This window comes from Sinocyclocheilus anshuiensis, unplaced genomic scaffold, assembly GCF_001515605.1.
Source record: "Sinocyclocheilus anshuiensis isolate Anshui unplaced genomic scaffold, SAMN03320099.WGS_v1.1 scaffold521, whole genome shotgun sequence".
Lineage (NCBI taxonomy): Eukaryota > Metazoa > Chordata > Actinopteri > Cypriniformes > Cyprinidae > Sinocyclocheilus > Sinocyclocheilus anshuiensis.
The window spans coordinates 370,518-384,069 of record NW_015540882.1 but is presented as its reverse complement, the minus strand read 5'-3'; the positions used below and the strand labels follow the sequence as shown (position 1 = coordinate 384,069).

Here is a 13,552-nt window from a genome sequence, read left to right as displayed (position 1 = left end):
ATTTTACAGTTTTTAGAAGTAAAAATAACAAATCAATGTATAATTTACAGTCAAAAACTGTAAACTGATATTCCCAGAATTCCCTGCATGACCCTCCACATTTGAAAGTATTTTGTTTAAATAATCATGTTTTTTTTTTAAGTTTTTGTTATTAGTTATGTATATTTGGGCTTTATGTTACATATTCTGATGAAAGTTGAAAGTTTAATGCATTATTTAAGTATCAGGTGTGTTACCATGATGGTGTTTTGTGTTTGGACTCTGTGCCAGATTTTAATAGCAGTGTGCATTGTTGAATTTACTGGTTTACATTAAAATTTTCTTGTTTGTAAATTACAGTTTTATACTGTAATTATTTATTTACACATCGACTGTCCTGTCAGGAACTTTGGTAGGCTAGTTATAAATGCTCTGATATTGGTGTGCGTTTCCGAAATATTGAACTTTTGTTTGTTTTAAATTAGAGTAGGCCTATTTATTATTTTCTTATTTATTTATTGTTTTATTGCACATTTATTTATTTATGAATTGGTTTAGATGTTGTTGGGGAATAACTATGATTTACATAAACGTCGTTACATTTTAGGAAAGCATCGAAAATGTTGGACATTTTAATAAGGTGCTATGAAGACATATTCTCTCATGTTCATTGACCGTTTTGTGATCTGGAATTCTTGGAAAACAGCAGCAGGGAACTCGGCCGGACTGCTGGAGATCCACTGACCGCTTCGAGTTTTACCTCTCACGGACATGCGCGCCTGAGGGGCAGGGTGCGGAGGGGGGTGTTAAGGGGCGGGTTTGGGTATATAATACTTCTCTCAGAGAACTTTTGCCTGTCGCCTGATTTTTGGGACAGCTCCACACTTCATCCTAACCTAACTACCAACTGGGGAAACTAAACCGACCTTCTTAACCAAATACAACAGCACAGCAATTTTTTTTATTTGTATTTTTATTTTTTTTATGTTGACATGGAGGACCAACTGAAACATCATTCTGTAAAATTATACACATCGACTGTCCTGTCAGGAACTCTGGTAGTCAGCCTAGACAAACTGATAATACACTGATATTGATGTGTGCATTTCTGAAATATTGTACTTTTCATTTATTTATTTATTTCCATTCGTTTTGTTTTACAGTATTACTTATTTTCCTGTTTATTTACTGTTTTAATTGCACATGTCTTTATTTATGATTTGGGTTAGATACGCTGTTCAAATCATTTGGGGAATAATTGCTTGACGTCTTTACATTTTAGGAACGCACAGAAAATGTTGGACATTTGAATAAGGTGCTATGCCATATTCTCGAATGTTCATTGATCTTTTTGTGATCTGGAATTCTTGGAAAACAGCAGCAGGGAACTCGGCCGGACTGCTGGAGATCCACTGACCGCTTCGAGTTTTACCTCTCACGGACATGCGCGCCTGAGGGGCAGGGTGCGGAGGGGGGTGTTAAGGGGCGGGTTTGGGTATATAATACTTCTCTCAGAGAACTTTTGCCTGTCGCCTGATTTTTGGGACAGCTCCACACTTCATCCTAACCTAACTACCAACTGGGGAAACTAAACCGACCTTCTTAACCAAATACAACAGCACAGCAATTTTTTTTATTTGTATTTTTATTTTTTTTATGTTGACATGGAGGACCAACTGAAACATCATTCTGTTTGCCATACCTGCTTGAGAACAGACAGTTCCATAAATAAGGTAAAGACAATCTTTTTACAACCTTTGGGGAATCTTGGACATATCTGGAGATGATTGCATTAGTTACATTCTCTTAAATAGAAAAATAAATCGTTTTTATAGACTAGCAAAGATAGAATCGTATTTTAAAAATCAGAAATGGACACGATCGGAGAGATTTTGCGACACATTTTCTCTTGTACGATCCGCGTAATGCAGTGGAGATCTGTTTTGCCACACTAAACTGCTAACAGCTCTAAAGCGCTAAACTGCTAAATAAGGACCATAAGGCATTGTAAACATTAACCCTATGAATTTCTGTAAAGCTGTTTTGAAACAATGTGTATTTTGAAAAGCGCTTTCCAAATAAAAACTGATTTGACACTTTATTCCGGATACGCGCACATGAGAAAGAAGTTGCGCAAGGGGGCGACAGCACTTTAAATGAGCTGGATTTAAGGAAATTATGTGCTGAGTTGTGAGGAATGAGATAGCTGGGTTTATTGAGCGGTCTTGCAACTTGTTGAACGTTGTGTAAGTGTGTAAAGGAGGAGATAAAAGATCTTTGATAACAATTCATCTTCTAGCGTTAAGCAGATAATTAAAAAGTCGATGCATGCATGTAGAATCCCAGTGAAGAATTGCATTGGCGAATTTAATTCACTGGAGGAACTAATGACAGATACCCAAGGAAGATGTTGAGGATAACTGATCAGCGGGTCTTTAGACCTTAAAGCATCATATTTTTTAGTGAAAAATTACATGCATAATTGAAAAAGTACAATGTGTTCATACATGCACATAGTGTATTAAGAACTGCATAGGAATGCACTGAAGAAACAAATAACAGTTCTTCAAGATCTGACCAACAACACTGCAATTTAAATTGAAAATGTTCAGTATTACTAATTAAAAGATATTTAGACTCTAAAATCCTTTTATTTGCTGCTAAGACTTACTAGAAAAACATGCATGCACAAATAATGCATTCAATACTTTGATAAAATCTCTGTTGTGAACTACTATGCATGCTTTCCAGGTCATGAAGACATGCTTTTTTTTTCCATACTGTACATTGACATACTGATTTTGCCCATGTGATCAGGCAGATAAATGAAAAGTCGATGGCCATGCATGCACACACACTGAAGTATTGCCTTACTGAATTCAATGCCTTGAGGAAGCTAAAAATATCTCCTTAAGGATGACGTTCAGTTTTACAGTACGTTCAGGTATACATGGGATCTTTATAAAAAGAGCAGCTTTGTACATTAAAAATGAAATGCACATGTTAAAACTGTCTGTACTAACTTTAACTCGTTATCTCCACAGGTCATAAAGATGTACTGGTCCATACGGATGCCCATATGCATACTGTTTTTAACCCTGTTTGCCTTCGAAGTGGCTTCAGCTGAAACATTATGTGGAGGAGAGCTGGTGGACGCACTACAGTTTGTGTGTGGAGACAGAGGTTTCTATTTCAGTACGTACATTTGCACATCGTATTTTCTTTGCTTTTGCTTAGGAGTTGGAAACCCTTGCCAATTGTATGTCACGAATGACCAGAGTTACGAGCGAAGTCTCGGCAGATTGTGCTGACTAGGCGCATTCTCTCGCGATATCTGTTATTGCATATGAAAGGGATGCTAAATGAGCCACAATGGCCTGGTTTTTTACTTGCACATTCCGCCAGGGAAAGTAATAGTACCCAAGTGGCATTCCATTCACCTCTCCAGAAATGTTCCCAGGCTACACTCAATTGAAAAAAAAGTTGTTTGTCCTCTTACATGGCTGGATGGATTGAGACAGCTTCATTACTAGTTTAGCGTAACAGATGTTAACCAATACGTTCAATACAATGCTTGTCGATCGTACAATCTGGATCCAGATACATCTGCTGGTTGTACACCACTCAAATGCAAGGAGGGGGTCGAGAGCACAACTTTTTAAATATTTGTCATCTTCCTCATGCCAACACTGACAAACAGACAAGGCCTTTGTGTTCTTTTGGCCGCAGAAGCCTAACTACCCCGAAAGATCATTATCCAATTTGGGCCAGCGCAGATTTTCCCCCCTCTATCCACCAGATCTACTCTTGTTCAATGTTTCCCATCCTACAATCAAGAACTCCCTTTCAGAACGTTGCGACTGTGAGAAGAGAAAATCGTTCGTGGTATATTTGACTGAAAATCAATTGTTCCTTCCTTTACCCAGCCCGGCTCCCTCCCCTCCATTACTGTGTCCTGTATCTTTGCTCTTTCATGCCAAGTCTGTTATTCTACCCCTCCCCCTTCCCCTCTTTCATGCTCTCTTTATCTCTGCTGAGCTGGCAAAGGACAAGGTCAAAGGATATCCACCATTTACTCATCCAAACAGAAGCGAAGACTTTTGCCCTTTAACTCTCATGCTGTCTTACTTGTAGGCTTTCGATCTTCCGTTCCTGGGAACGTGTTGCCGGCGAATTCTTCGAAAACCATTTCGAACAGCTCAATTAGATGGCATAACAAAATCAGTCCAGGCGAGAAAACAAATAAACAGACTCCATTTTATGCCACAGATTTGGGCTGTATTATAAACCGCAGTCCCAGTCAATGAATCGATAATGAAATCTGCTTTGACAATAGAATCAGGCCACTGTAGCTTGATTTACAATGACTTGTCAGTAGGGTTTGTTGAACGTGTTTGCATGTTTGATGGTGACTGTTTAGACCAGGGGTGGCGAACTCCGGTCCTGGAGAGCCGCAGTCCTGCAGAGTTCAGCTCTAACCCTAATAAAAACTCACCTGCTTGAAGCTTCCTAGTATCCCTTCAGGCCTTGATTAGCTTGTTCAGGTGTGTTTGATTAGGGTTGAAGCAAAACTCTGCAGGGCTGCGTTGGCTGCAACCCTGGTTTAGACAGTTTGAGCCAAATCTCTTTCTTGCTATAACAGCTCAAACTAGCTGGTTTCCTAGTCTTAACTGGGTTAAGATGGTCAGATGGTCTATTTTGGTGTTTTCGGTATTAGTTTTTAAAAAAAATGTTTCCACTTTTCAGCTAGTCATGCTGGATGTCTAGTTGGACACCCAGATAAACGCCACTTTGGCTGGCCTTGGAGACTAGCTTAAAACAGGAATAACTAGCAAACCAGCTTAAAGTTGTTTACCCACGATTTTCCAGTAGAGTTATCTGGTCAGACAGCTGTTCTCCGAACTTGACTAGTTGACAAAAGCCCCAAACCCATCTAAACCATCATCTGACCCATCCGTCTAAATCATCACCCAGGCTGGGAGGCCAGCAAACCAGTTTAAAAGGATAGTTCACCCAAAAGAAGAAAAATCTGTCAACATTTACTCACCCTCATGTCCTTCCAAAGCTGTATATCTTTTTTTTTCTGTGGAACTTTCCATGCAACAGAAGTCAGTGGAGTCCAAAACAGCATTAGGCCCCAGTGACTTTCATTGCATGGACAAAATAATGGTTTGGAATGCAGGTTTGGAATGAGAGTGAGTAAATGACGACAGAATTGAGTAAATTTGTCTGACATGTAACCAGAACAGTACTAAAGTGTCTTGAACTCATTGTCTTCCTTTGTATCCCCGCAGGTCGACCAACTAGCAGGTCGAATAATCGACGTTCTCAAAATCGTGGGATTGTGGAAGAGTGTTGTTTTAACAGTTGTAACCTAGCTCTTCTAGAACAGTACTGCGCTAAACCTGTCAAGTCAGAGAGGGACGTTTCAGCCACATGCCTACAGGTCATCCCGGTGATGCCTGCATTAAAACAGGTACGTTAGCCATGGGAAACAACAAAAACTCTCCAGCACTTTATCACACTCACCATCTTGATCGTCCTGTTCTTTGTGCTGAACTTGTGCATCCTAGCATGTGGGTTAAAGAAAACAGTAGGCCAGAGTATGGAACTAGTAAGCAAGTATTGCCCCAAAACTGCTGACCAAGTGGAAAATGATATGATAGAAGAGGTCATACATAGGTTGAAATTTTCCTGTACTTGGATTGGGTTACAAAACCAGCATCTCTCAAAATGGCCTGGATGTTGACTAGGTGGTTGAACATTGGGGACAAATGGAACTGCCTTTATCTCTTTACTTGTCATTCTCCATTTTGGGTTTTCATCGAGTTTTGTTCTATGTTAGTATGTTTAATATATGTTTAAGAGATAGTTTGCCCAAAATTCATCATTTCCTCACCGTCATGTCCTTCCAACCCTTTATGACTTTCTTATGCAGAATACAATAGAAGGTATTTTGAAGAATTTTTCAACAGTTTTTGTCCATACAAAGAAAGTAAATGGGGTCCAAAACATCAATGAAACCCACTGACTTTCACTGTATGGACTAAAAAAACGAGATTATTTGGTAGGGTGACTAAATGATGAAAGAATTTTAATGTTTGGATGAACTAACCCTTTAAGGTAGATGAGAATTGGGCAAGACAATTTCTCAGGGTGTTGTCTTGGTGGTTGAAGGATTTTTGGCTATTTTTGACAAAATATCTGTAAAGTCATTTACATTATTAGTCGAAAAGTCTTAGTTTTAGAGAGTTTTAAGAAGTTTAAGTTTTAGAGAGTTTTGAACCTTGTCAGTGCTTTCGATGATGCTGTAGAAACTGTGAGAATTTTGACCTTTCTCTAGAGTCATTTCCTAATGTTATTATTATTTTGAAACAGGAGGTCCCAAGAAAACACGTGACCGTGAAATATTCCAAATACGACATGTGGCAACGAAAGGCCGCCCAGAGGCTACGGAGGGGTGTCCCCGCCATCCTGCGGGCCAAGAAGTTTAGGCGGCAGGCGGAGAGAATCAGGGCCCAGGAGCAACTGCACCACCACAGGCCTCTCATCACGCTTCCCAGCAAGCTGCCGCCCATCCTTCATCCGACAGAAGACTACGTCAGCCACAAGTGAAACCAGGATCATTTGCACGGAGTCGATGAAAAAAAGACTAGGGGATCAAAGCTTTTTTGTCTCTGACGTCCTTTCTATGGCAGTCCTCATCAACCCTTCTTCCTTCCCCACCAGACGTGCTCACATGCTCTTCCAGTTTCTATTCTTGCTGTTTCGTTCACCAACAAAAAGTCACATCACAAACGAAAGGAACGCAATTCAGGTGAAGAAGCAAAGGAAAAAAACGAAGAAGCCACGGAACGCCGAACGTTTCGCCGGTTTGGAGGACATCAGAGCGCGAGGAACAGCTTGAGCTAGCATGAAAGAACCCATTCCACCGCATTCTCCCGAGACAAAAGTATGTCTCTTTTAGTCCTTTTACATATTAGTTTGCACCTGTAACTATAAAGGGACATCCACACTGTAAGGAATTGTTGTAAAATTAGATTCCTGTTCAAGCACCTTGTAATCACAAATGAAAAGCAGAGAAGAGTCTGCAAATTGCACATCGCCACGGATTACGTCAAAGTTCTTGTTAAGTAAATAAAAAAGGCACTATTTTTTTATGGACTATGAACGTGTAGCTCAAAAAAATGTCATGGTGCTAGCTTTGGGAACGGACTCAAAGGAGAAGGGGTTGAAAAAGCCCGTTTTTTTTTTTTTGAAAAAGCACGTTTTTTTTTTTTTTCTTTCCTTTGAAACTTTATTAAACTTTCCGTTTTAAGGAAAGTGTGACTTTTGAAAGAGAAAACAAGAGCACGAGGGATATCGCTGCATGCAAACGTGTACATAAGACGCAACGTATGCATTGGATCCTGGCGTGCCGTTGCGATAAAGGAAGGAGCAGTGTGGGGACGCCGAAGGGATCACGTTCGAGCGCCAGGATGTGGAGAACTCACCTCCTTTCGAGCGTGGCTGCACAAAACCCCTGCTTTGCACTGCAGGATGAGGGACATTGTGATCTTGAAAAAGTGGGATGTTTGTATTTTCTATGTTCTTTTTCGTGAAAATGCTTCAAGGAAAAAAGTAAAAAAAGAAAAGAAGAAAAAAAAAAAGATCCAGTTTGGTTTCTGGTACCGTGACATTCTTGTTGTTGCAAAATTGGCTTTGTGTTTTTGTAACGTTATTTTACAGTTCTGAAAAAAAAGGCACAAATATCAATTCAAAGGGAAAAAATGCAATAATGTCAACTAACATATATTTTTAACGTTTATCCGTAGTATTCACATGCTTTTGCCTGAAAACAAATACTTGAATATATATATAAATATATATGAAATAAATATGGAAATATATATTATAATTAGTTTCCAGGGACATCATGTAATATTCTTTTAGTCTGAGCTGTATCTTGCGTAATGAGCCGCCAAGCTTCTTTTTGTTTGTTTAAGTACAAATATGGGCACTGTATAAAGGCATTATTTATTTTGTTATAAAATTATATATTAAAATCGGTCCAAATACAGTAATATACATAGCACTGATGCTCAACTGATGGATTTTATTTTATATGCTCTCTTATTTTCCCATTTTACATGTAAATGCTTTTTGTAGATGCTTTGTACCAAAAAAAAAAAAAAATGTTTTCCTTTTTTTCCTTTCGGTTCACCACAGAGCTATTTTAAAATCAATATTTTAACAGCAGCTGTAGCCTGGATAGCTTAGGCATGTTATAATGCAAAAATAGGCACATACTCAGAAGACTCTCTCTCTTTCTCTTCCTCCCGCATGGCTTTTTAATCTGCCAAATGGATTTCTGTTTATAAAAAAACAAAAACAACTACAAAAAAACCTTGTGTTTAACTTTCCTCACGAGGATCTGGATAACCCGGTCTCTATATGCCGTGATTGTATACAACCCACTACAGTTTAAACCACTTTAGTGCCGTTTTCATTGTCGTATCGTCATTTTTTGGCTTCTCTAAGGTATTCCACAAAAGAAAGCAAAGTAAGAACCAAACCAATATGATGTCACCAAGATCCATTATGATGTCACAAAGAGTGGACTGTTTATACATCCCCTCAGTCTCGCCATCTTACAATAATGTGCCCTAAATCCTCTTATTTCCTTTTCGGTTGGGGTGTCCTCCATGTATCTTCACCTCAGTTGTCGAAGGGCTACCGTACTTAGATACCCAAATACTCAGGAAATATTAGTGGATTTATGTGAAAAACCCAATACAAGGCAATTTTTTTTTGCAGTTTCTCAGCCAAGCACAATAAGTCAGTATCGTTTCTTGTATGTGCCCCATCTTTAAGGTCATTAAATGATACTATAGTATCGCTTAGTACCTGGAAACTTAAAGGTCTAAGTGCCTGCAGTGTATCCCTCTGCCTTGATAATCCAGTATTTATCTGATTCATATCAGTTGTGATGAAGCAGTGCAATTATTGTAATTACTATCATTATTTTTATTATTCAAACATCCCATATTTCCGAAGACATCGCCATTTTTCTGTTGTTATTCCTGCAAGGACTGCATCCATTGCTGTTATTTCCAAACTGGTTACTTAACTTTCCGTGCATAAAAAGGCATGTAAGGAAAACACATGCTTTTGTGCTCAAAATGAAGGGATCATTTGTCTTTCATTGGCAATGGTTTAATATCAGGAGCCCACGCAGCCTTTGTGTATTTTAATTGATTTAACCTCTGCACGCTAGAACGTCCGAAATGCACAATTCATGTACTTTCATTTTTAATATCAATAAAAAACATTTTATCAAACATGTTTCAGTCATGTGCAAGTCTATGAGTTTTTACTGCCGGGTTGCATTGTAAATCATTTAGTAGATGTTGAGGCCTACAAATAATTTCCTTGATGCTTTTAGCATATTTTCTGCACTGGCTGATCTGCAGAAGGTAAAAGTGTGCCAACGAAAAAGAAAATGCACTAAAATGTGAGCAAACAGTGAGCAACTGGCTTGGGATCAGATTCACAACAGCTTCACACACTACACTTTGAGAAAAAAAAAGGTACAAAAGCCATCACTGGGGCGGTACCTTTTCAAAAAGTTATACTTTTGTACCTTATGTACCCGAAAAGGATGCCTATTAGTACCTTAAATGCACATATTAATACAACATTTTTACTTATTAGTACCTAAATGGTACATATTAGTACCTTTTGAAATGGTACCACCCCAGTGACAGCTTTTGTACCTTTTTTTTCTGAGAGTGTAAGATTTAACTCGGAAGATGTCAAGCAAGTTCTTGTAAACGTTGTAACTAGCAGCGTTCACTCTAACATCCCCACGTTCACATGAAATAATGATCTCTCTGATGTTGCACATTCCTATTGAAAAATGTAGTTTTCTGCGTTGTGATGTCAGAGCTTTTTCCTTCTTTTTTGGCAGATGCATCATGATGTAACACAACATATATTTTCATCTACACACAATGGAGTCCAGAATCTGGGAACACTAGTGGAAATTTAGCGTGTTTTTTCATTTGATAAACAATTTTATTACAAGTGATATTATCAGCATGGCATTGTGAGTGAAATGCCTACATTTATTTCATAATTTCTCATTTGATATCCAAGTTTGTGTAGAATCTGATGATTGATGTCATCATGTTCAAACGAGCATCTTGTACGCATCTGCTACAAATTTGCTTACTTGACCTAATATTGACTTAACCTTCTATATATCTTTTTAATGTTACATTATAATGCTTTGTAAAATTTTCCATGTTTAAATTAGACTTTGAGTCACAGACTGCAAATGTTTAGACACCTACTATATTTATCTGCCTAAATCAAGATGATCATGATGTGGTGTTTAGATGACAAACCTCATTCTGTAGATTTGCATGTGCTGCTGCTAAAGGTTAAGTGTTGGCTTGTGTTGTTGTAGGACTCCAAGTAAACAGTATCTGAATGTAACAGAATGATGGTTACCATCTAGACATCATGACTTCATTCTGCAAAGGTGCAATAATCAGTGATAAGCAAAGCAGCTTTAATAGATCTTTATTGCACAAATCATTCATTATACTAAATGTAAAGGACTATTTCACCTGAGACAGATAGTTCTGTCATTATTTACTCACCCTCATGTGTCGTTCCAAACCAGTATGCTTTTATTTTTTCCATGCTACACAAACATGCAAAGTCACTTTCAAACCAAGCAGCTTTCTGTTGGTTAAAACCAACTGATCCGTATGTGAAATCTGTGTAAGGAAATCTTTCGATGAAATTCCAGATCACATGGATTCCTCTTGAAATGGCTGGATTTCACCTGTGAAAATTCGCCACATGACAGCTCTTAAAGATGTTTTCGCTTTTGTGTGCCACAGAAAAAATTATGTAAAAAATAGAATGACAGAAAGGGGAGTAAATAATATTGTGCTGCAGGTATTTTTTGTAGGCAAAGCCTGAAAATGAGTTAGCATTTTAGCACTTCCGGTTCCATTATTATGAAGTCAATGGGTTTTTAAATTGGTTTTTGGTTAAATAAGTGGCTAAATGGGACTACAGAGTTTGTTCAACACAACGGATAAGTAAACTCATCTTCTAACTAGTCGCTTTTACAGCTCATTGTGTTTATAATCACACTCTTGCAAGCTATTCTAAATTCTAAAATAAAGCCTGAAAGAGTTGTTGGAAGCTTAAAGTCAACGTGAATTGGAAGTTGCTACCAACTTTGTTTCACTATTGTGACATATTTTTAACTGAAAGGGAATTTTGAATCAACAATATGATGATCATTGAGTCATCAGAGAATAAACGCCATTACAGAGCAGAGACACATTTTCTGATTTTGATTATTAACAAGGAAATTTATTTATTTTTACATTAAAAATAAAAAATTCTGTGTATTGACTAGACTAGCAATATGCGCTTACAAAGTAATTTGATTTCATGTGGATATTAATGGTTGTCACAGAGCTCATTTTCTCTAATATTCCAAAAACCAATGTTAAAATCCTATTAAGTTTTTGTAGAGGAACCAGGATGATGCAAACTTCCGGGTTGACCCACCAACAATGTCTACTTACGTCACGATTAGTACCAGTTGTGCTGGTTAGACCCTGCTCCGGAGTAGGAGCTAATTTGGTTCTCGAAAAAGGCAGTGCGGTACTAAAATCGCTCCCAGTTCCGGTGGTGCGAACACGCCAAAAAGTGGGTAGTTCCACAATTAGTTCTGGTACTATGAAAAGGTTCCTGCGGTGCGAAAGGCCCTTATGTCATCAATGCAGTGATCTATAATATTGGCTGAACTACCCCTTTAAGACGAGGAATGGCGACTGACAGGGCATATACCACACCACACTTTTTATATTACTTTATTATTATTTACTTATTTATATTTAAATGAACTTTAGATGTCTTGCTTGTTAACTTACAAATTAGTGAGAGAAGTAGAAGTGGCATGAAAAATGGTGAGTTAAGTAGCAGGTGATTTTAAGGTGCAATATTCTTTTAAGATGAATCAGCTTTCATTCGTGTAATCCCGCCGTCTCTTTGCGAGGCACTATTCTGCAGTCGGCTGTTTACTGTCCAGAACAGCTGACTAAGGAGTTCAAGCTGTTCCTTGAAGCCTTTTAGATTCCTTTTAGCTGTCAGAGGCTGCACATTAACGCACAGAGCACTAGTGTGTGACAGATCAACCAGTGAACCATGGCGGTAGGCAACCGGGCGTGTGTTAGTGTCATGAGTACTTGTGTCTGTAACATGCCATAATGATGGCAGCACTCGATAAATCCCCTCAAGGCTCCACATGAATGTCGTTACAGGATGAGAGAAAACTTTAAATGTTGCAAGACGTTAACCTGCTTGTTTAATTTAGTGCAGTGTGGTGGTTTAAATATTAACAGCCGCTTCCAGTTCACTGCAATAGATTTCAATTGGAGAACAGTGTCTTTACAACATGAATGAATATTTCAAAAAGCTTATCAAGATCTCGTGAGCCTGTACTCAGTGAACCTTTGAGTGGCTGGTAATACAGTTCTCCTACTTTTCCATCATGTTAACATAAAACACATCAAGGCAATTACATACCACTTTTTATCTCACAATCCTCACTTTTTTCTCACAATTGCGAGTTTACATCTTGCAGTCCTGACTTTTTTATAAAAATATATAAACTCGCAATTATGAGGAAAAAAAGTCAGCATTGCAAGTTTATATCTTTATATATGGGGTGGTTGCCAGGGTGTAGCTAGATGGTTGCTAAGTAGTTTCATTAGGTGGTTGCCAAGGTTTTGCTATGCTAATAAGATGTTAGCCTGTTGTTATGTGTTTCTAGGTTTGTCCAAGGGGGTTGCTATGTTTTTGTTATGGTGTTACTACTAGGCAGTTGCTAGTGTGTTTCTAGGTGTTTGGATTTTGCTTGGTGTTGCTATGAAGTTGTTGGGTTATTAGTAGTTCCCCTTCAGGAACTCGAGCTGCGTCGGAAAATGCATTGGGAATACCTTCAGCGTGACCACGCTCTGAATCACATGTAAAATCAGTCCAATGGAAGGGCGAGACGTAGAGACCAGGAAGCTATAAAAGCACGTGCGGTGGAACTGGCGTCAGCTTTCTGTCATTCAGCAAGCGCTCTGAGTGTGTGTCGGTTGCTATTTGTTGTGAGTCTTATTTAGTGTTGTTTGTCCACGTATAAGCTCCATTATGTCAAAGCTTTAGCCAAGAAGAAGCATTTGGGCGAGAGCAGGCAGCGTTCAGGCTGTGTGTTCCACCCTGCCTGCGCTATATTTCGGGTGGGGACACACACAGTTTGTGTGTTGTCTGCTTGGGAGCGAAGCACGCAGAGTCAGTTCTCGAGGGAGCTGACTGCCCGTATTGCGAGCGTATGTTACTGCGTATGCTTCGCTCTCGGAAGGCTCTCTTTGAGGAGGGAGCCTTCACCAGCCTTCCTCGCGGTGCCGGCCCCGCTGTCGCCGAGGCGGAGCGGCGGCTGTGCTCGTGGGGTTCGCATATGATCCAGCGTCCGCTCTCTGGGATCGGAAGCCCACACAGCGGTTCTTCCCCCTGG

General features: G+C 39.0%; 1 protein-coding gene across 2 annotated transcripts; it reads left to right on the top strand.

The window, feature by feature from the left end:
• The first annotated feature begins 822 nt into the window (after positions 1–822).
• On the top strand, positions 823–9,180 carry LOC107688559 (insulin-like growth factor II). 2 transcript variants are annotated; one of them, XM_016486260.1, is made up of 5 exons: positions 823–990; positions 1,663–1,712; positions 3,024–3,174; positions 5,274–5,455; positions 6,358–9,180. In XM_016486260.1, exons 1-5 carry the CDS (start codon positions 972–974, stop codon positions 6,592–6,594), a joined length of 639 nt encoding a protein of 212 aa, XP_016341746.1. In that variant the 5' UTR covers positions 823–971; the 3' UTR covers positions 6,595–9,180. The 2 variants fall into 2 exon arrangements, with proteins under 2 accessions (XP_016341746.1, XP_016341745.1); XM_016486259.1 differs by lacking the exon at positions 823–990 and having other exon boundaries at positions 1,495–1,712.
• Positions 9,181–13,552: the final 4,372 nt, after the last annotated feature.

Coding starts and splice junctions, on each gene's coding strand:
- LOC107688559 (XM_016486260.1), top strand. Junction 1,713..3,023: donor CAGACAGTTCCATAAATAAG/GTAAAGACAATC, acceptor TTATCTCCACAG/GTCATAAAGATGTACTGGTC. Junction 3,175..5,273: donor AGACAGAGGTTTCTATTTCA/GTACGTACATTT, acceptor GTATCCCCGCAG/GTCGACCAACTAGCAGGTCG.